This window comes from Acomys russatus, chromosome 2 (assembly GCF_903995435.1).
Source record: "Acomys russatus chromosome 2, mAcoRus1.1, whole genome shotgun sequence".
In the NCBI taxonomy this organism is placed as follows: domain Eukaryota; kingdom Metazoa; phylum Chordata; class Mammalia; order Rodentia; family Muridae; genus Acomys; species Acomys russatus.
Genome location: NC_067138.1, coordinates 2,035,195 through 2,056,089, shown reverse-complemented (window position 1 = coordinate 2,056,089; position 20,895 = coordinate 2,035,195). Strand labels below are relative to the sequence as shown.

General features: G+C 37.4%; 1 protein-coding gene across 2 annotated transcripts in view; it reads right to left on the bottom strand.

Moving 5' to 3' along the window:
- Zcchc7 (zinc finger CCHC-type containing 7) overlaps positions 1-20,895 on the bottom strand; it is a 175,451-nt gene that overhangs the window by 18,155 nt on the left and 136,401 nt on the right. For both annotated transcript variants that reach the window (XM_051157465.1, XM_051157456.1), the window contains exons 4-6: positions 20,383-20,508; positions 19,444-19,614; positions 5,760-5,795 (exon numbers count right to left, since the gene is read on the bottom strand). In XM_051157465.1, coding sequence (XP_051013422.1) covers positions 5,760-5,795; positions 19,444-19,614; positions 20,383-20,508 — 333 coding nt within the window. The remainder of the gene's footprint in view (positions 1-5,759; positions 5,796-19,443; positions 19,615-20,382; positions 20,509-20,895) is intronic.

The following is a 20,895-nucleotide window of genomic DNA, read 5'->3' as shown; positions in this document are numbered from 1 at the left end:
GTGTACCATATATTAAAACGTAAGTACCTATAAATGGAATTTAATTGCTAAATATTTAATTATTACAACTCTTCTCTACAATGACTAAATACAATTCATTTGTAAGTAAAAGTGAACATAATGTGGGGGAAAAAAGGATAATAAAGTGTCTAAATGTAATTTTCTACCTTTCTGTTACTCTCAGAAAAAAGATTAGAAAATGAATGACCACAAGAATTTCTTTCAAATTCTAAGCAGAAATCAAACTAGAAGTTCATCTGGTGAATTCATAAATCCTGAGAATGCTGGGCATTCTCTCAGCCATTATTGGACAGGAGAAAAAGCACAGAGACCTTTCTTTCTTTCTTTTTCTTTTTTTAATCAAATGAAGAAAGACGTTACTAATTCTAGTAGATCTTCAGATTAAACTAATTTATTATTGAGCAGTATTACTATCTAAAAAATGAGCAAAAGCATGGAAGCTGCAGCTGAGGTGAGTACAGACATTCAGAAAGTAGCACAGCACAGGTATTCTGAAGTCACACTTGTAACTGCTTCACCACATGCAAATGCATATATCTACACCAGGATTATCACTGCCATGAAGTCTTGATGGTACTCAAATATATTTATGCAAGAACAAGCCTGTACAAAATGCCATATTGATTTCCTGTCCAAGCCAAGTTACTTTTGAATTAAAATATTAAAAATCTAGAATGTTGAGAAATGAAGGGATGGATACCTCATATTCCTTCAAAAGAAGAAAACACTAATATTATATGCTTCAATAAATTAAGTAAGTTATATCTAAATTTAAATTATTTTATTATACCTTTCACTAAGAAAAAATTAAGCATGTGTACATGACTTGAAGAAACAAAAGGAAAATAACATGCATGAATAATGTACAATGTCCACACTTTTCCACTTTTCTTTATAGGAAGAGCTTTAGGAAATTGCTTTTTGGTGATTTGGGAAATTGTATTTATTTTAAAATGAATCTCATTTATTGGGATTGTTAATTCCAGGTTTCACCCTCTTTGAAAGTATATTTCTTAATTGCTTTCAGTGATTATTAGTTCTTGTATGTCAGTGAAATACTATTTTTAAAAAATCAGTTAATTTAACTCTTTAAATATAATTACTTTTAATATACTAAGTTAAAAATGGTAAGACTGAAGTAAAAAAATCGTCATATTTTTGACATTAAGGGCAGGACTAATATTCAAAATATTAAAAACTAAACTATTTTAGACAAAATTTCCATGTGAAAAATCATTCCAAATACATTTCCTGTTATTACAGAAGTCATCAATACTTATTTAAAACCATCTTATTGGTGCTAGGGGTGTACTTCAGTGGCAGAGCACATACTTAGCATACATAATGTCCTAGGTTTAGACCTAGTCCCCAAACCAGCCGAACAAATCCTGTTTTCCAGATGTCAAACATCTGGAAAATATCAAGAAATAAAGCAGCCCAATGTACTTTTGAGTCCTCGAAGAAAAATATAGTCCTCAAGTACTACAAAGGAGACACCTTCTTAGTCACCAGTCCAGGGGCACATTAAATTTAGCAGTTTCAGTATTTAATGGGATTTTAAATAAGATTGAACCTTTGAAATTTATCAGGTCCAGTGTCAGAGTAGTAACATGTCAGCTAAAATCTCCGCCCAGAAGCACTAGACAAAGAGCCCCACAATTTACATGTGGATTCTTGGTTCTGTGGTTGGCAAAGTGGATTGCACTACCAAATGAATTTATGCGTTGTTAATGATAACTTCTGCCAGGCCCTTAAAAAAGGTATGTAATTTTTTTTTTTTTTTTTTTTTGCTTTTTAATAGTGTGAAGTATGCCTCATTCTAAAGATAATACCAACCACACACACCTGGGACTGTTTCACTCACTAATATGTACAAACAAACACAGGGAAGATTAAGACTTCTCAGTTAAACAGTGTGTGGGCAGTGCTCTCATGGTTGGCAGGTCTGCTTGAGATGCTAAGAAGTTCTCAGAAAGACCCATACCACATACACAATTAAAAGGAAGTTTTCTTTTTAAAAAAATGAATAGAAAATATTGTCTGATGAAGCTTTTAAAAACTTTTTGCTTTTTAAGTTTTTTTTCTTTTTCTTTCTTTTATGAAGAAAACCATGGTTTCTAGCATTAGCCAGCTAGACAATTGTATTCACCTTTATGCCTCAATCCCAAGATGAGGGTATTTGACTGGCTGCAGCTTCAGTACCTACATTCACTTCCTTAGTCTCTCCTCATGGACCATGAAACACTAAGTTTAAAGTTAGCTTTCAGTCTGCTGATGTTTGGGGCACTATTCTATGGCATACAGCATAGAACTTTTTTAGATGGTAAAATTCTGATTTGATGTAAAATCCATACTGTGAGAACTCAAAAAATACACCTGTAGTTTGCTGTTTCCAGGTAAGGAGAGGATGTGGACTGGGGAAGTGAAATGGAGCAGTGCTGGCTGCAGTCTGTAAGGCACACTCTGCCACGCAGCACGTGCAGGGCCCTACTCTGGACTGCTAGTGAGCTCTGACCAGAAGCCTTTTCTGGGTCAGAAAGGAAGGAAAGGAAATTTATTTCTCTTCTCTCCTCCACTGTCCAGTTGATAAATAGTTCCATTTTTGAAAGCGTAATCTAAGTGTTCCAAACATTATAAACATTTAAAACATAACCCTTGTATAAATATTATAATTACTTCCTTATTCTGAAATTTTTAGTTAAAATAAGAAGTAGAAAGGTTGTAGTGCATTTTAAATACATACAAAGAAATTCAAGCACAAAATTAGACATAAAAGATGCATTAGCCTTTTTGGTTCTTAATACATACAGTTCTCAGATTGCAATTTCCGGATTGCTTTTTAAGTAAGCAGGTTAAGAATGTCTAATACATGTTAAACTATAGCTTCTATTAGGTAAATATTCTATTGGTTATAAAACTCTGTTGGTGCCATATTAGCCCACAGTTTTTACTGTGACATAAGAAATGAAGCGATGGGAGAAGGGACTTTCTTGATAGGGAAAATAATTTACAAGAAGCTGTTTGAATGAAGAAAAAGAGTATTTAAAGACAAGCTTTGCTGAAAATCTGAAAGCACAAGTTCCAATGCAAAGAACAGGGTTATATGATCAAAATACTTTAAAACTTTAACTTTTTTAGAGGAAGTAAAAGTATTAGCTGTTAGAGGAAATTATATAATTGTTAAACATTTTTTCCTCACCTTTGTCTCCAGATCAACAAAGGTATAAAAAGGTATGATTTTTTTGAGGAAGTAAAAGTATTAAATATTATAGGAGGAAGTTATGTATGTAATTGTTGAATAAATTTTTCCTTATGTATGTCTCTAGATCAACAAAGATGTCAAAAGGTATGATTTTTTTTATTGGTCACTGAAATGCCTAAAGAGAAGCAGTAGAGCCACATACTGTGCTGGGTATGGGCCTTGCAATGACGGATTTTGCCTTTTATTAATGTACTGAAATCAAATTCGTTAAAAAGCTCTTTTATTTAGACATAATCTGTTAAAGACTTAACTTTACCTTTGATAAAATTACTGAAAAATAACTAACACTTCTCTTTTGAAATATTATTTAACAATATTTTAAGGAAGTTTCGAAATTCCACAAGTCTACTTTTAACTTCATCATCTCTCTTACATGCTCATAAAAGAGAGGCTTCCTAGACAGTCTGATTTTGTAGCTGCTAAAACATACTTGTTCTGGAAATGATCCTCCAGATCTTATCAGCTGGGAATCAGACAACAGCAAGTAAAAAGCACTCAAACGTCAACAGTTCCAAACCGGAGTTTTAAAATAAATTTAACCCCTGAAGTAGTGGGGTTAGAAATAAGATGCTTTTTGGCTAGAAAAGAAAGGAATCCCCCACAATGAACTGTAGACTGCTCTATTGCCTTAAGCAGGTTGGCTGAAATGAACACATAGCTGCAATTCAAACCTAGTTCCTTCTGTGGCCGTGGCTGTGACTGATGCCACATTCACATGTGAAGGCTACTCTGAGTCAATAGATGGCAGTCCATCGCCTAGTAAAAGGGTTGAAGATGGCTAAAATCAGCATGCAGTTTGCTTTCACTCAATATTTAATACTGCTTAATTACAGGCATTCAAATATTATCCATATACTGATAAGGCAATTTAAATAATTGGAAAATAATTATATTTTAGACGGACCGATAAACTATTTACACCTTTGTAAGCATACTAGTGTTATAGTTATTCTTGCATAGAGATCTCCTGTTAATTAAGACTGGTAGTCGTGAATTACAATGGTCACTTCAACATTTTCTGAAAGAATCAACCAGGTTTCCAGATATGAGAACTTTCAATTTGAATTTGTTATTCTTACAGATTGGATATATTATATTCTAATAAAGGTGAATTTATTTTGTTTTTATTTTAAAAGATCTTTATTCTTTTTATAATTTGTTTCTGGAAAGCTAAAAAAAAAAAAATACTCAACAAGGCTTAAGTACTTCTGTTACATTTGAAGCTAATTTTTATTCTTCATAATCATCATATAAAATTCTTTATATTAGTGGAAAAGCTAAGAGAACAAAGTCAAATCTACTATAATATTACTTTATAAAAAAGTTAGTAGTGCCGTACCATCACACAGAGATGCTGTGATCTTGAAAGACACAAGAACAATTCTATTCTCATCAGGGCTAGGCTCTAGGGGCTTTACCATTATTACGTTACCAAAGAGTTGCTACAATACCACAGATGGAATCCATGGGCTGCATCTGTTACATGTATGTATAAGATATATGGACATGAATATGACTTTCATTTACTATTAACACTGAAACTTTAAATAACCCTGCACTGTGGCCTGGACAGACAATGGGAGATGACTCTACTAGTTGGCTCACTTTATCTTTCTATAAGAGAAAAGCAAGGCAAAGACATGTTTTCTAAAAACTGTCTTTTCTATCTTCTGACCTGTCTTAGTATACACAAAATATTTTATATATGAAACTTCAACAACTATTAATTATATTATGCTATATAAGTGTATAATGAAAAGAAACGGTCTCTCAGTACAACTTAGTACATTAAAATGACTGGTAAGACAACAGTGAATTACTGACATTATTTAAGCTGGGGAGTCAAAGACTTCATAACGTTGAGCATTGGTCAACTGGATTATATACCAATAATTATTTTCTGCTTTTACTAAGACTAAAATCACAATAAATCAGAATTGAATAATAGGAGTATTAGGCATGTACTTATGAAATTCAAACCCTTTAAGAGAGTTTAAGGACAGGAGAATTGAACTGTCCTATATGAAAGGCACACTACGCTTTTTCTAGTTTCCTTTAACAATGTATAATATTTCAGTAAAAGCACAAAAATAATAATGGGTGATATTGTGGGCTGTATGCTTATGGACTGTGCTAACACAACATTCTAAAGACACTGGGTATTCATTCCACTGCTGTATAGTTTCCAGCCTACTTGCCACCTTTAATTTAACGAACACAGTCTAAGCCTGAGGGTATCATGATATAATCATTCAGTGACGTGAGTAATATAAATTAGTTGAAATCTTTTAAAAACAGGAAAATAAAGGACAGGCAGCGGGTAGAAGAGGGTGGGTGTATTATGCTTTCTCAGTCCAGACTCTCCAGATGTTATTATCTTGCTGCAGAAGATGCTTGTCTATATTTTATGGTCAGCAGTTCAGAGAAGGGTAAATAGGCTGGGTCTTGGGGAAAATAAAAAGGTGTTTTTACTCACCGTTAGGTGATACTGCCTCCAGATTTCTGGGCAAGCCTGTAAAATAAAAATATTGATCAGCTGGGAGCATGAAACAAGGTGCTTTACAGCCTGTTGGTTTTGGCATAACCCAGCATCCACCGGTGTCGGTCACAGGAAAATAAGAAGCTTAACAGAAAGGGTCTGCATTTCAGCTTCAAAAACCTGGCTAGACAGTTTAATTGAATTTTACACTGCTTTAACACACTCCCTGCCATTGTCAGGAAGCCAGTAACAAAGTTTCGTCTCCTTTTCCTCAGGTTAGAAGTTTGGGGAGTAAAGCATGATACAGAGCCATAACTCAGTTAAACTGGCAAGTCAAGAGCAGTGGTCAAAATCTGTAAGACTAACCTATCTTTTAAAAGAGCATTCCGAACTTTAGTAGTGCAACAGAAGACAATTTAAGCGCACCAATTTTAAGAAACCTTGACTGTATTATGTACTTATTTATAATAGCTGCTGCTAACCTTTATCTAACTATTTGGTACTAACTTAAAAAAAAAAAAAAAAAAAAAAAAAGAAGAAGAAGAAAGAAAGAAAGAAAGAAAGAAAGAAAGAAAGAAAAAGAAAAACAGAACAAAACAAAAATAAACCCCTAAGATCCATGGCCTTTCTCTTAAGCATCAAAAATTGGCATGTTCATATTCATAGAGAAATAATCTAAAACAATGAAAACTCAAAATTTCTGAAGTCAGAATAGATAATAAAAAATACAGGGCAACAGCAACAAACCCCAGTGAGAGACCCTTTTCCCGAGTCACACACCCATCTCTCTATGGCGAATTAGGACCTTGTTGAGGAAACAGTCTCTAACAGCTCTGCTCAGCTCAGCACTGTGACCACCTTTGTAGAAAAGAGTGTTGATGACAGCAACTGTGAACAGCAAAGTCTCATTGAAAACACCACATAAGTGATTAGACAAAAGATATATAACACAGCTGAAAGAGCTACATATTGTACACTTTAAGCCTATCTAACTTATGTAATTTTTCTATAGAAAAGTATGTAAATTAGAATGCCCAGTGGTCAGCTTCCCAGTTTTAATGGCAGAATCATAAAATATATAGTGCCAGTGATTTTTGGATGAATACCACTAACTGAAAAGAAACAAATTTTAGAAAATTAAAGGTAGAAGCAAAGACAATGTTAGTACCAAATAAATAATAGCCACAAAGTTGTTAGCTCCTAAGTTCTTAAGGCAGATAAATAAAAACATACTTATATACAAAACCTAATGTACGATATTTTAAGTACTCATTTCCTACCTCCTGGCATAAGCTTTTTGTTGTATACATATAATTTGAGTTGGATTATTATACATATAAGCAAGCAGTTATTTATACATTAGTTATGGATAGTTCTTGATTACCACAGTATCCTCAGAATAATACGGTTGAAAAATCACAATCACTGAGTTGTCACAGACTGGCAGACCGCCACTCTACCATGTGACCTTTTCTGGTGTAGTAGCAATTTAGTAATAAAAGAAAGAATTACTTGGTTTTTGAACAATCACCTGATTTCTCTGTACATGAAGATGATGACTGATACAGGAATTTAGTAGTAGTGAAAGACATGGAACTTTTCTTTTATTAGATAGTGGTACTACAATTTAAAATATTATTTTTGGCTACTTTGTAAGTACTTTTATTTAACATTCCTTTGCACAGCTTCAGTTGACTATTTTATACGTAATACTATGTAAGGTTAGAAAAAGACTTCAAAGTGGGGGTCAGCAGAAAACATGCCTGTTCATTTTAAATACAGAATATAACTGCAGTCATTAACCAATGTTTAAAATTCTACTTTAAAAAATCTGCTAAAGCTCTGGTGGCTCTTTTTATTTTTAGCATTCCTTAGTATTATTCTCACACAGGTATCTTAAGATTTCTTACCAAGCAGAATGGCAAATTATTCAGGTTTATATATTTATTGCATGGAAAATTTAGATGGAAATAATTTCTAAAGGAAGAAGCTAACTATTGTAACTGAAAACTCGGTCTAATTTATTTTAAAATCTTTAAACTGAATGAGTAGTCAGCTGGGCAGCTCATCAGAGTACAACTGTACTATGATTGCCCTGGTGCGCTCACCTCACTGGCACTGAGGCAGACAGACCCAAAGGGCATCTTCGAGTCACACAACTGAACACACAAAGCACACTCGTACATCTGTTTCTGCAATGTGGGACACTGTTTGCCAACTTTTGCTAAACTAGTTTTCCTATCTATTGTATTTTAGATAATAAACATACATGAATAACTGAGTGTTATTATTCATAAAATTCAAAGAAGAATCAACACAGTTTGCTGTGCCAGATGAATTGAGAGTTTATATTGAGCATTTCGACCCATATTGAATTTTATCAGGTGCTAATTATTGTTTTATGAGAACAACGGCTTAGTGCATCTGTTGTTTAATTCCCACTTCCCTATTCTCAAATGCGTACATCAAAGAAAATAAAACACTCAATCTTAAACAGCCCCTGACAGCAGACCAAGACTCAAGTGCTCAACAGACAAGGCCCTTGCCACCAGTTCTCATATTTCCACAACAATGAACAAACACAAAAACAGCGCTAAGCGGCCTTTCCTCCTCCTCGGCTCCCCTTGGCCAGTTGTCTGCCTTGTACTAGAGAGAGCCCTTGAACGCAGCCCTGCTGGGAACACAGCACAGGAGAAAGGATTAGCCTTCCTAACATGCTAGCATTTGCAAAAGGGAAGAAAAAACCCCCAGAACTGTATTTGGTGTATGAATAACCAAAATGTATGAGCTGACAAGAGACCAGGACAGGCCTGGGGCTCCCCGGGAGAAAATGTAGCTGTGATGAGTGACAGGGCTTTCAGGAAATATGTTCACAATCACAGACAGTGAAGGCCATGACCTAGATCGTTTAAGAGCTTGTCTTGTCAAATTATCAAAAGCTTCTTCCTCTCTGAATAAAGAGTGACATAAGTGAGTGTCAGAAAGCTGCAGGCTGACAAGCCAAGCATACAATAACAGAATGCACGTCACATACATGCTGAACACCGCCACTGCTAGCGGCAAATCTTAATGAGAGCGCGGCCAGCCCAGGAGACTTGGGTCCCTGCTGGCACAGCTACTCATCTCACAAAAATCCTTCAGCTCCAAGTCAGTTAGGCTCTGACACGACAACTACAATTACGAAACACAACTTTTTAACAGAATCCTCTGGTGCTTTGTCAAAGCCTCCGCTGTTACAAGCTGGCCCTTAAGTCACTGCAGCAAAACAAAAGATTTAATAAAACAAGCAATGTTCATCAATGGTGAATAACTTGAATAGAAAAATAAAGAAAACAATTTTGTTTAAAATTTGTTGCCTAAGAAGTGATGGGAAGAGAAATCGGATTCAACCCTCCGTGTCCCTCCCATACACACTGATATTGTTTTAGGCACCTTCATTTCAAAGGATGACCCTGTGCCGAAGCCTGGTCAGCAGACTTCATATAAACGACTCTCAAGTCATCCAACTGTCCAAATACTCGGCTAACCACTATGTATGTATGTGACTCCTCGTACACAAAATGTATTTATGTGAGCTGGAATTTATCTTAGGAAAACAATTAAGAGATTATCCTAATATTTACCTTCAACTAAAATTCTACATAAAGACAGCTCTAAGGACTAACATTACAGAAATCTACAATGAACATTCAGGATGCTCTAAGATTGTTTACTTTATTTCTATTCTTCATAAAACCTGGCTATTCTTGGTAAAAAGAAGCTATAAAACACATAAACATAAGTATGTCTATTGCTATATATACCACCTATAAATGGTAATGTATACAAAATCTACATTTTTTTCCAGCAATCAGTATGAAAATCCATTTGCTGATTGCTATTTCAAAGCTGCTTCCAAAATGGACCAGATTCCATAAAACCATCTTTTTATCCAAGGTCAAATTTTAATCAGTCCCTATACTCAAAATCCTCCACAATTAGGAAAACTGACAAGTCATTTTTTTGGCAGAAAATATTCATTTTCTTTTTTTTATTCTCTTAAGTTAAATACAGTTATAAGGGCATAAAGTTTATTATATTATAGTTCAGTTTTATTGTAAAATATAATTGTCCTTATTTTATAGAAAAATAATTAAAATCAACCACCAAAAAATCTCAATACACTCACACATACTCAGTTCTCCTAAGTGACATTAAAGAAAAAAAAGATTTTTGTATAAGGAATCATAGCTGTTTCTGGAGCTGCTCTATGGTTCCAGATGACTGATGTAAGTTCATTTTACACATACTCTTCCAGCACCTGCTACTTGTAGCTAAGGACAATGCAAAGTAAAACAATAGGAGAAAATGAAGACAATGAACCATGCAAGCACAACAGGTAAGAATTAGACATGCGAGAACCACACAGACAGCTGGGTTCAAATCCTGGCCCTGCTACTTACTGTCCCGGGCAAATTATACATTGCTGTGTCTTAGCTTTCCTATTAATAAGACAGGCCTCCCAGGACTCTCTCAGTGGCTGCTGTGATGCTTAGAGTTGGTCAACTGAATTCTTTAAGCAATGCCTGCTAAACGGCAAGTGCTCAATGGCTATTATTTATTACTACAGTCATGCGAGAAAGGAACTCTCTCTACTTCTATTGAAGCCCTATGGCTATGAACAAGTGGGCATAAACAAGGCAGCTGGGATTCTATCGGATGGTGGTTAACTCCTTGTGATCAAGCTTACAGGAAAGCAAAGACTCACAGAAACAAATCCAAAAGGAAAGGATAAACTAGAAAAATTTCTTTAGATATAGCTACTTATGGCTCTCATCTTCAAAGTGTGGAAAAAAAATCAAACTGGTTAGCACTTAAGAGCAGTCCACTTAGCTTTACATTCCTATGAGGCCGACCTAATGATTTTAGCTGTGTAAAATCATAGAAAAGGATATTGGATCAAATAGCATCTTACCTTGTATCTTAGTGCTAACTTCTGACTACAAAACTTTTAAAATATTTTGGTCACTGATGAAAACCAAAAGTATTCCACCCTATTCTCAAAGTGACATGTACTTGCTTAGTTTACTCAAACTTAGTTGATTTCTTTTCCCTACAATGTCAAAATAATGGTACAGCAGATTTTTGTTTTGTTTTGTGTTTTTGATTTTTGTTTTTTAAACCAGCATTTCCCTTTTAACAGTAACCAGAGGTTTCTTTCTACCCACGAAGGGGAGAAACTTAGAAGATAAATGCCCGTCATCCTGCAGCCTGTCTTGCTGGTGTGCTGGCCAACAGACCATGCTGTGCACAGGTGGAGAGGCTTCTGCTCTAGTGTCGTCACTCTCTTTAACTTACTTGGAACGTCCATCTCTTCACTGACATTTTGAAAGGGTCTCACTATGTGTCCAGGCTGGCCTTGAAGTAGAAATCCTGCTCTTAGCTTCCTGAATGTTGTGATTACATGTGTACGCCACCACGGCCAGCCCTCCATTTCTTTTCTTTTACATTTATTTATTTTATGTGCATGAATGTTTGAGGGCATGCATGCATATGCATTATGTTCATAGCAGGTACCTGATGACCCCTTGGACCTGCAGTTATAGGTGGTTGTGAGCACCATGTGAGTGCTGGGAATTGAATTCAGGTCTTCTACAACAGTAAATACTCTCTCTCTCTTATTTTCACTATTTTATTTTATTTTATTTTATTTTTTGAGGCAGTGTTTCTCTGTGTAGACTTGGTTGTCCTGGACTCACTTTGTAGACCAGGCTGTCCTGGAACTCACAGTTATCTGCCTGCCTCTGCCTCCCCAGTGCTGGGATTACAGGCGTGCACCACTGCTCCCAGCTGAGGAAGTATCCTTAACCATGGCACTATCTCTCCATTCCCTCAATTTCTTTTTAAAACCTTTCTTGTGTGTGTGCACATCCGTGTGTATGTACATGTGGAAGTCAAAGGACAAATTGCTGGAGATGGTTTTCTCCTTCTATCACGTAGATTCTAGGGATCAAACTCAAGTCACAAAGCTTAGTGGCAAGGGTCCCTACCTACTAAGCCATCGCTCTAGCCTAGCGCCTCCATTTCTTAAATATTAACCTCCTATACTTGAACAAGGACAAATTTAGGTTGATGGAATCCCTTAATTCTGTCATGAGCACTTTGATAGTGTCCAATGAAGAGCAAGTTTCTAAGTGCTGACACTGACAGACATATTTTCATATACAAAATATAAAAACAGTGTCTCAATGACAAATACCTACGGAAGCAAATTATTTCCTTCCTTAACTACATTAAGCTACTTCTATTCATTGTCATGCTTTATCGTTCAGTTCTAGTGATAGAAGCATCACGGAATTCTTGTTCGGAAATTTCCTTTTCTCTCAAGATTCTCATAGCATCCAGGCTACGTCAGATATATTTTGGGTCCAGAGTGGTGCTATCCAATGCTGTCACAAATATCAGTTGGTAAAGTGCTTGTGGGGTAAACATGAGGCCCTGAGTTTGGATCCCTAGCGCTCTTGTAAAAAGCAGGGTGTGGTGACATACTCCTGTAATTCTAGTGTTGGGGAAGTAGAGGCAGGAGGGTCTTTGGAACTTGCTGGCCAGCCAATCTGGCCAGACCATGGCGCTCTAGCTTCAGTCAGAGAGCCTGTCTCAAAAAATAAGGGGAAGAAGTAGTTGAAGAAGACACTTGAGATTGACCTGTGGCCTACACACACCCACATGCCATTACTATGAAAGTATTGAGCATTCACTGCAAATATGGAAACCAGGCAGCCAAAAGTCACTTTCCTATAGCTGTAATACTGGAGAACTACCGCAAATATATAAGAATATGTTTTCTATACAGAAGCAATAGATGACTGAAAAGTAATTTGGTAAAAGAAAATTTGGTACAGTTCCAATAATATGTGTAAATCTAAATTTGAGGACTATGCACATATTGAAACATTCTAATTCTTATAATAGAAAGCAAAGAAGCCCAGAATAAGTGGTAAGGAAAACACTTTATGTATGGATTAGAACACTCAATATAGTAGAGTTAACTGCCCCTATGATCATCAATAGACTAAACACAATAATCAAAATTCAATCAGTATTTATCACAGGTAAACAAGCTAACCTTGTAATTATTTGGAAAGAGAAAGGAAATAGAATTAGAGAAAAGAAATAACAAAATTTTAAGAAACCATACTCATGGCTGGGCATGGTGGCACACAACTTTAATCTCAGCACTCGGAAGGCAGAGGCAGGCAGATCGCTGTGAGTTCGAGGCCAGCCTAGTCTACAAAATGAGTCTAGGATAGCCAAGACTACACAGGGAAACCCTGTCTCAAACAAACAAAAACCCCAAACAAACAAACAAACAAAAAGAAACCATACTTACTATCTGGACTTAAGGCTGATTGTGGGGCCACAGAAATCAAGAGTTGGATGTCAGTATTAGGGCAAATGTATAAATAAGTACCATGGAATGAAGTCAGGAATTAATCCACATAAGTGTAATTATAACGACAAAGCAAAGAATGGACTTCAGTGACGACAACGCACTCACACCTATGTAAATGGACCAGCAGCCAGTATATAAGCATAAAACTGTAAGATGTTTGGGAGAATACACAGAATGAAATTTTTATGTCTCACGGTTGGGAAAGGAGTTCTTAGAAATGGTACTAAAACCAGAAGCCATAAAAGACTAGCAAGTTATATTTCAAATTTACAAACAAGCTGTTGAATGGAAAAGATACTTCAGAATCATACAGGCAATAAGAGTTATATCTGAAATAATAATGAGAAAATAAGTACCACAATTAAAAATAGGAAGGGATCTAGACACTTCATCAAAGACAACACAAGTATAAAAATGAGCACACAATATTCAGTAGCATTCATCACTACACAGATACAAACTAAAACCATGATATTATGCATCTATTAGAATGGCTAAAAAACAGTACTAAAACCTGGTTACTGGCTATAGTATTCCCAAAGTATTTATGACATATACTGTTTGTAAATAATAGAATAGTGCATACACTATACCTTGACTATATAAGTAATTAAAAAGTTGATATAAATCATTATAAGATAGGAATAAAGAACAACAGAAATAAAAAGGCACCTATGCTCCCTGATATGTAAGTAGAATAACACTACCACCACCACACAGGCTGGGTAAGCGGCTCACCACTGAGCGATATCAGCAATCCTAACTGGCATTTTGTCCTAGGAGATAGGATCTCACTAAGTTGCCTAGGCTGGCCTTGAACTTGGTGAGCTTTCTGCTGCAGCCAGTCTCCTGAGTAGAACGAATTACAAACTGTGACATCAGGTCCGGCTTAAACTGAAGTCTTCTAGAAGTAATTATCCTTTTCTTTTTTAAGCAAATGAAAGAATATGATAAAACGTAGAGGGGAAGCTAATTACACCTCTCAGCCTGTCTCTATTCCCAGTGTGCAGAAGAAAATTAAGATTAAAAACCTGGTATGTAATCTTTCATCCTATTTGATAGGAACAAATACATATAAACAAGCATATACAGAAATTACACAGAACTGAGTCCGTTTTTAAATTCAAACAAAAGTATTCTACAAATATTTTAAGTTTTCAAGAGAAATCATGTACATATTCAAGTGTGTCCAGCCTGTGGTCTACATGCCCCATGTGTCCAAAGACAGCTATGAATGTGGCTTAATACAGACTGTAAAATTCCTAAAAATTGCGGTTGTTTGTTTTTGTTTTCTTGTAGTTCTGGATTGTGGCTCTGTAGGTGACAATGGTTCTGGAGCATGAGCTCTACAGATGATAATGCTATTGGAGAATGGAGTGTGGATCTAGGTGACAACGCAACGGTGTGTTGCAATGACACAAGGTTGGACACAACTGCATGCTTAAATAAATTAATTAGTAGCTAACTATATGTTTTGAAGCAGATTTTCAGAACCCAGCCCAAATCTCTCTGGAATCAATGAAGTTTAGGAGAGTTGACCTTAATTTGAAGTATTTAGTTATATTTGTAGCCTTACAGGGCATTAATGAGGATTTGACATCATTAATTTCACAACTTACTCGTATCAGAATTTGTCCTTATTAGAGATCTAAGAATTAAATTCAAGTGTATGTAAACTTTTACAACTGAATTTTAAAAGGGGGTGAGGTGTACAATATGTCTGACAGTGAGATTTCAGGTATCAATCTTTGTCACAGCTTCCCATAAGACTATACTAAGAGTAAGTCCATTTCTAAGAACCACATAATTCTCAATGAGACTGAAGAATCTTAGGAGGACAATCTCCCTTCTTCTGGAGAAAGAACCATCTCTCTCTTCTACTAGCATATTCTCAGTTTCAGCAGAGAAACCCTACAGTTAAGCTGCTAGGCTCACTACCAAGGCCAAGTGCTAGCAGCGAGGCAAAAACTGTAAGACAGCTTTAGAGGTCAGGGAATTCTTCAGGTCAGAGATGTTGAGACAGGAAATTGTTTAACACAATTTCAAAACAAGGCTGAATTCTCCTTCAACCTTTAACGGTGTTAAAATGTACAACATGTATGTGCAATCACAAAAGGTTCAGGCACTCATTGATTAATTAACTGGCTTGGGAACAGTTCCAATGAATGATTAATTCTCTTAGCAATGAACACATAAGCAATTTTCACTAAACTGATCATGAGGACAGAAATATGGTGAGGAGATGCCTTAGTGGGTAGAAATACCAGCTGCACAAGCCTAAAGACCCAAGTTCAATTCCTGAACCTATAAAAAAACGTTAGATGCAACGAGGTGCGTCCGCAATCTGAGCACTGCTATGCTAGTCAGTTTTTTGTCAACTTGACATATGTTCAGGTCATCTGGGAAGAGGGGATCTCAACTGAGAAACAGGGTGTCTCTGTGTAGCCCTGGCTGTCCTGGATTCACTTTGTAGACCACATTGGCTTTGAATTCACAGAGATCCAACTGCCTCTTTTGGGATCGTGGGCGTGTGCCACAGTGCCTGGCCAAAGTAAATGTTTTTTAAAAATAACACAAACCTAGAGCTGGTTACTAAAAATCCTGGGAAAGACAGCAGAGGACTGCCTTTGCCTTAGAAACGTCACTTTAGTTTGGGTATGCTGTCAGTATATTGGCTTCTGAAAGTCTATTGAAATGATTTTAAATAATATTAGGAAAATTACTAGGTTTACCTCATTAGTGTTCAAGCTGAGAATGTGCCAGCAAGTATGCTTATGTGCAAGGTTTGACAACTCTCCGACTCATTTAACTGGAGGTTAGGTGCATAGGATCTGTCATATACAACTCATTTATTAATTCAATATTCAAAATCCTATTGAGCTCCAATGATACAGCACTGTTCTAGAAACTACAGTTACTATGACAAATGCTCTGAAAACAGACATGCAGCTTACGTTCAAAGTAGAGGACAAAAGAGTGAATTCAATGTGTGATGTGCTATGGAGAAAAACAGGAAGAGAGGACAGGGAAAGTTGAAGGTGTCGAGATGTGCTGTTTTAACCAGGGTGGACAAAAGGAGGTATTTGAGGAGATGTAATCAAGATGAGGAAGTAAGTTCTTGTGGGTAACAGTGGAAAGGTAACAGAGGATGAGAGAAAGTTTATTTGGTTTTTCAAGGAAATCATCTAAATTAAGTAAGCTTACAGGGATTACTACAGGAAACCGACGGTCAAGAAGTCAGAGCAGACATAGCCCATGTGCAGACTGTGTAACCCTGAGCTTTGACTCTGAGAGAGATACAAAGTCATACACTTTTGGATTGATGTAACCTAGGACATGTTTAAAAAGGACCACTCCAAGATAGGTTTGGTGGCACATGTGTAGAATCCCAGCACTTAGCAGGCAGAACCCTATACTGGTGTACACAGCCAGCTGCCAATCTGTGAGACTCTATCACAAAAATACAAACAAAAACCAAGCAAACAAAAGTGGCTACTCTAGCTGCCTGCTGAAAACAGAGAAAGGGCAGGTGAGAACTATTTACAACAGCCCAGAGGTGATGTTCATAGACTGTGCCAACAGGGACGATGAAAGTGGCTAAGACACTGGATTATGTTGTGAACTGTTCTTTCACATCAGCGCTGAAACAACTGAGATCGTGACCCAGCACTGTAGGCTTTCAAGCTTGGAACAGACAGAGCAGGGAAATAAAGTTCCGAATGGCTAAAGTTTCTCAAATACAATTTTATATCTCTTTGAGAAGCAAAAGGACAAAAAAAAAAAAAGTCTGTTAAAATCAGGTATAGTATGGACATTAGTTATCTCAGCATTCAAGAGGCTGTGGAGGGAGGACTGGGAGTCAAGGCCAGCTGAAATATGCAGCAGGACTCTGATTTACAAGTTATGGGGAAGAGGACACAGGCTTTGCCAGTTTCAGGATGGGAAATCTCTTCACACTCCGCATTCTTGTCATCTGGAGGGCAATAACCAACGCTGCAGGCTGACTTATGTCCTGACCGTATCTCTATCCTTCACATTGTAAACTGGAATTTCAGTCAAATGGTTTTTGCATTGTTGGTAACTAATGAGGTATTTTGAATATAGCAAGAGTTTGAACATGACTCAGTTTTTAATTATGAATTTTCTTTGCACATATGTATCTAGTTCTGGCAAAACAGACATCCAAGGATGGGCATGAGAAGACAAATTTAAACTTTGTTGCTCTATTTAAAAATTAAAAACTCTTTTCTCAGTGTGCATGTGTGAGTACATGCGGTGGTACGGAGTCAGAGGACAACCTGTGAGAGTCTGCTCTCTTTCTCTACCACCTGGGTTCTGCGGATCTGACTTATGTATTAGATTTAGTGTGCAAATGTTTTTATCCACCGACCCATCTTGTTGGCCCCCACTTGATTTTTTAACTTATAAAATGTTAAAAGTATCAATAGTTGACAAGGTTCTAGAAATTTTCTGTGAAAGGATAGAAAAGTGTAGTAGTGGGTGAGAAGATGGTACTGGCAGGGCTGGAGAGATGGCTCAGTGGTTAAGAGAGCTGCCTGCTCTTCCAAAGGTCCTGAGTTCAATTCCCAGCAACCACATGGTGGCTCGTAACCATCTGTAATGTGATATGGCGCCCTCTTCTGGCTTGCAGGAGTACATGCAAGCACAGCACTGTATACATAATAATAAATAAATAAATCTTAAAAAAACCCAAAAGATGGTACTGGCAAGGTAGGTGGAAGACAGCATCACTAAAGGCATGAATGGAAGGCTTCTACAGAGAGGGGAGGGGAAGGCTCGCAAAGAGTCCCAGCAAATGAGGAAGATATGGATACTGTCAGCTCAGAAGTACATGTGGGGTAGGGATAAGGTGCAGTGGTTAAGAGTAGCTTGACAAACATCCATGAGTTGGCCTGGCCTTCTGACATAAGCCTGGAACCTCAGTACTGAAAAGACAATGAGGCCTGATCCAAAACAATGGTCAGCACCCAGGTAGGAGTGTGAACAACATCTTAGCAATGGTTGACTATTACATACAAATAAGCACCTGCTCCTCTGTGGAAATGTGTGCAATTAAGAGCTAGAATGACAGACCCTAGCGATACATTCATTAGAGTAAGGAGTAAACTGACTATATGAACCTACACATTTTCTATCAAAGCTGAGCCATCAGCCTTTCCGGGATCTGAAATTGTGACTAGACCAGTCCTTTCACCCCACATATATTTACAACAGGAGGTGAGTAAGATCTAATGCATCATTTTGACTATGTCATAAATAACAGAAATGTTTTTTAAATTATATATACTTTTTTAATATTAAAATGTATGAGGGAATAGGGTGTAAAAAAAAGCTGTAGCTTGGCAGTGGTGGTGCACACCTTTAATCTCAGCACTTGGGAGGCAGAGGCAGGTGAATTGCTGTGAGTTCGAGGACAGCCTGGTCTATAAAGTGAGTCTAGGACAGCCAAGGCTACACAGAGAAATCCTGCCTCGAAAAACAAAACAAACAAACAAACAAAAAGTTGTTTGTGTTTTTAAGACAAAGTTTTGCTGGTCTTGAGAACTTCCTGCCTAGGACTCCTAGGTGCTGGAATAAGAGGCCACACTATAATGCCTGAGCTACTTTTTAAATATGTAAGACCTGATAAAACAAGCATTTTTAAAGTCCTGGGAGGCATGTATTTGTTGTCTCAGACTATTTACTTTACCACTAGTAAGAATCAGCAACAAGAATATAAGAGCAGATTTCACATGTGCATCTGTATAAAACATGTAAGTGTATATCCATTTTCATCTAATGGATTCATACATGAATTCATATGTAAGTGTTACATATTATTATTATATATCTCTTTAAAACCTTCGGTAAGCATGAGCTTAAAGCATTTGCTGATGTCTCCTCCTGATACTCTCTTCAGTAGGATTACACCTGAGATTCAGAACACCGCTTTGCTTGGCAAGCGCTAGTGGAATAGGACAGCTGTGGTTAGGGAAGAACCATGGCTCTCTCAGAGCTAGTGGTTGGTGCACACCTTCAGCCTTAGTATGTGGGTGGCAGAGACAGGTGTAGCCCTGAGTTCAAGGCCAGCCTGGTTTACAGAGTGAGTTACAGGCCAGCCAGGGCTACACAGAAAAAAAAAGTCTCTCAATACCCCAGCCCCACCACAAACAAACACTCTTTCAAGTAGGTTGGCTGATGGATATAAACTGGTACACTTGATGAATGAGTCACATTAAAAATACTCACGTCGGCATAGTGGCCTATCATATCACATCGGTCACATCGCTTTCTCCAGGAAGATCTTTCAAGACATCTGTGGGTAGAAGACCTGGGCAAGGAGCAGTCTAAGCAGAAGCGGGCTGGACAGCCATACTGGAGGTGTCCTCTCTCCGAGCAGAGGCAGCAGGGCCGGACCTTCTACATGGCAGACAAACACAATCTCTCTTTAACAAAATGGACCAGGCTCAAATGGTAGAACCTTGATATTTCTTTCCTATATAAAAAGTTGTTTCTAATTTGAAACTCAGTGAAGGTCCAACCCTGAGCAGAATTTCAAACCCAGACAAGTGTCTGAACTTGGAGCCTGAACACAACTACCAGCATGTTGCCACCATGAAGCCTTAAGTCTGGGACTGTGGCCAGCGGGCCGTACGCAGCACAGCACACTTACAGAGGCACCGCCAGAGACTAGAACTGTGGCCAAGAGGCCATATTCAGCACAGCACACTTACAGAGGCACTGCCAGAGAGTACAACTGTCTAGGAAAACAGCACGAGGATATCTAGAAACCAAGTCACAGAAAGAAGACAGCCACATACCATAATGTCTAAGAACTCCAGTTCTGTTTGTTCCAAACAGATGTGCTTGCTTTGCCACTATTACATACATATAAATGAAAACAATTATAAATCTCTACCAGTGAGAATTATCCCACAATGAAATATGCTGTCTAAAGAGGAGAAAGTTTCAAAAGGAAAGGAAATCATTTCACTCAGTCTTTTCAACTTAAGCACAGGAAAGTCCAAGGACAGAATATGAAGTGATTTGCACAGCTACATGCCTCATAATGGAACCCCGGGTTTCTAGACACTGCACCCATGGCTCTCTACCCTGTGCCAGGGTCGCTGAGCTTCCTGCACTCCAACAGACTTTAACAAGAAAAGAAGCATAATGTGTCTTACGTACCTGTGGTAAGGGGCAGTTTTTTGACAAGTGACCGCGTTTATCACAATTTCTACATGTGACATTTTTGTTGACTGAATAGTACCGGTTGGTCCATCTTCCAAAAGATCTGTTATTGTCTATCTTGGCCTGAGGGTAGGGGGAAAATCAAGAATTAAAATGATTTCAGTCAGTTTAAGGAAACCTACCTATTCTCCCTCTTAAAACTATTTTAAGTCAGTCCCGTTACTTTGGTATGACAAAAGAATGAATAGACACCCATCTACTTTCAACCTAACCCTGGAAGCAGACCCCATCCCCACGCCGATGGGCACACACGCTCCACTTCCTCTGCACCTGCCTATGCGACTCCCTCTCACTTGTTATTCCCCACTAAGGGTTCAGGTCTGCATTTAGCGGTTGCTAACTTCTACATCTAAATATATTCCATTTATTTATGGATGAGAGGCTTGCTTCAAGTTTTAGCTAGGGAATGGTATTTTTAGGATTTTGTGCTTTAAAACATTATAAAGCTGT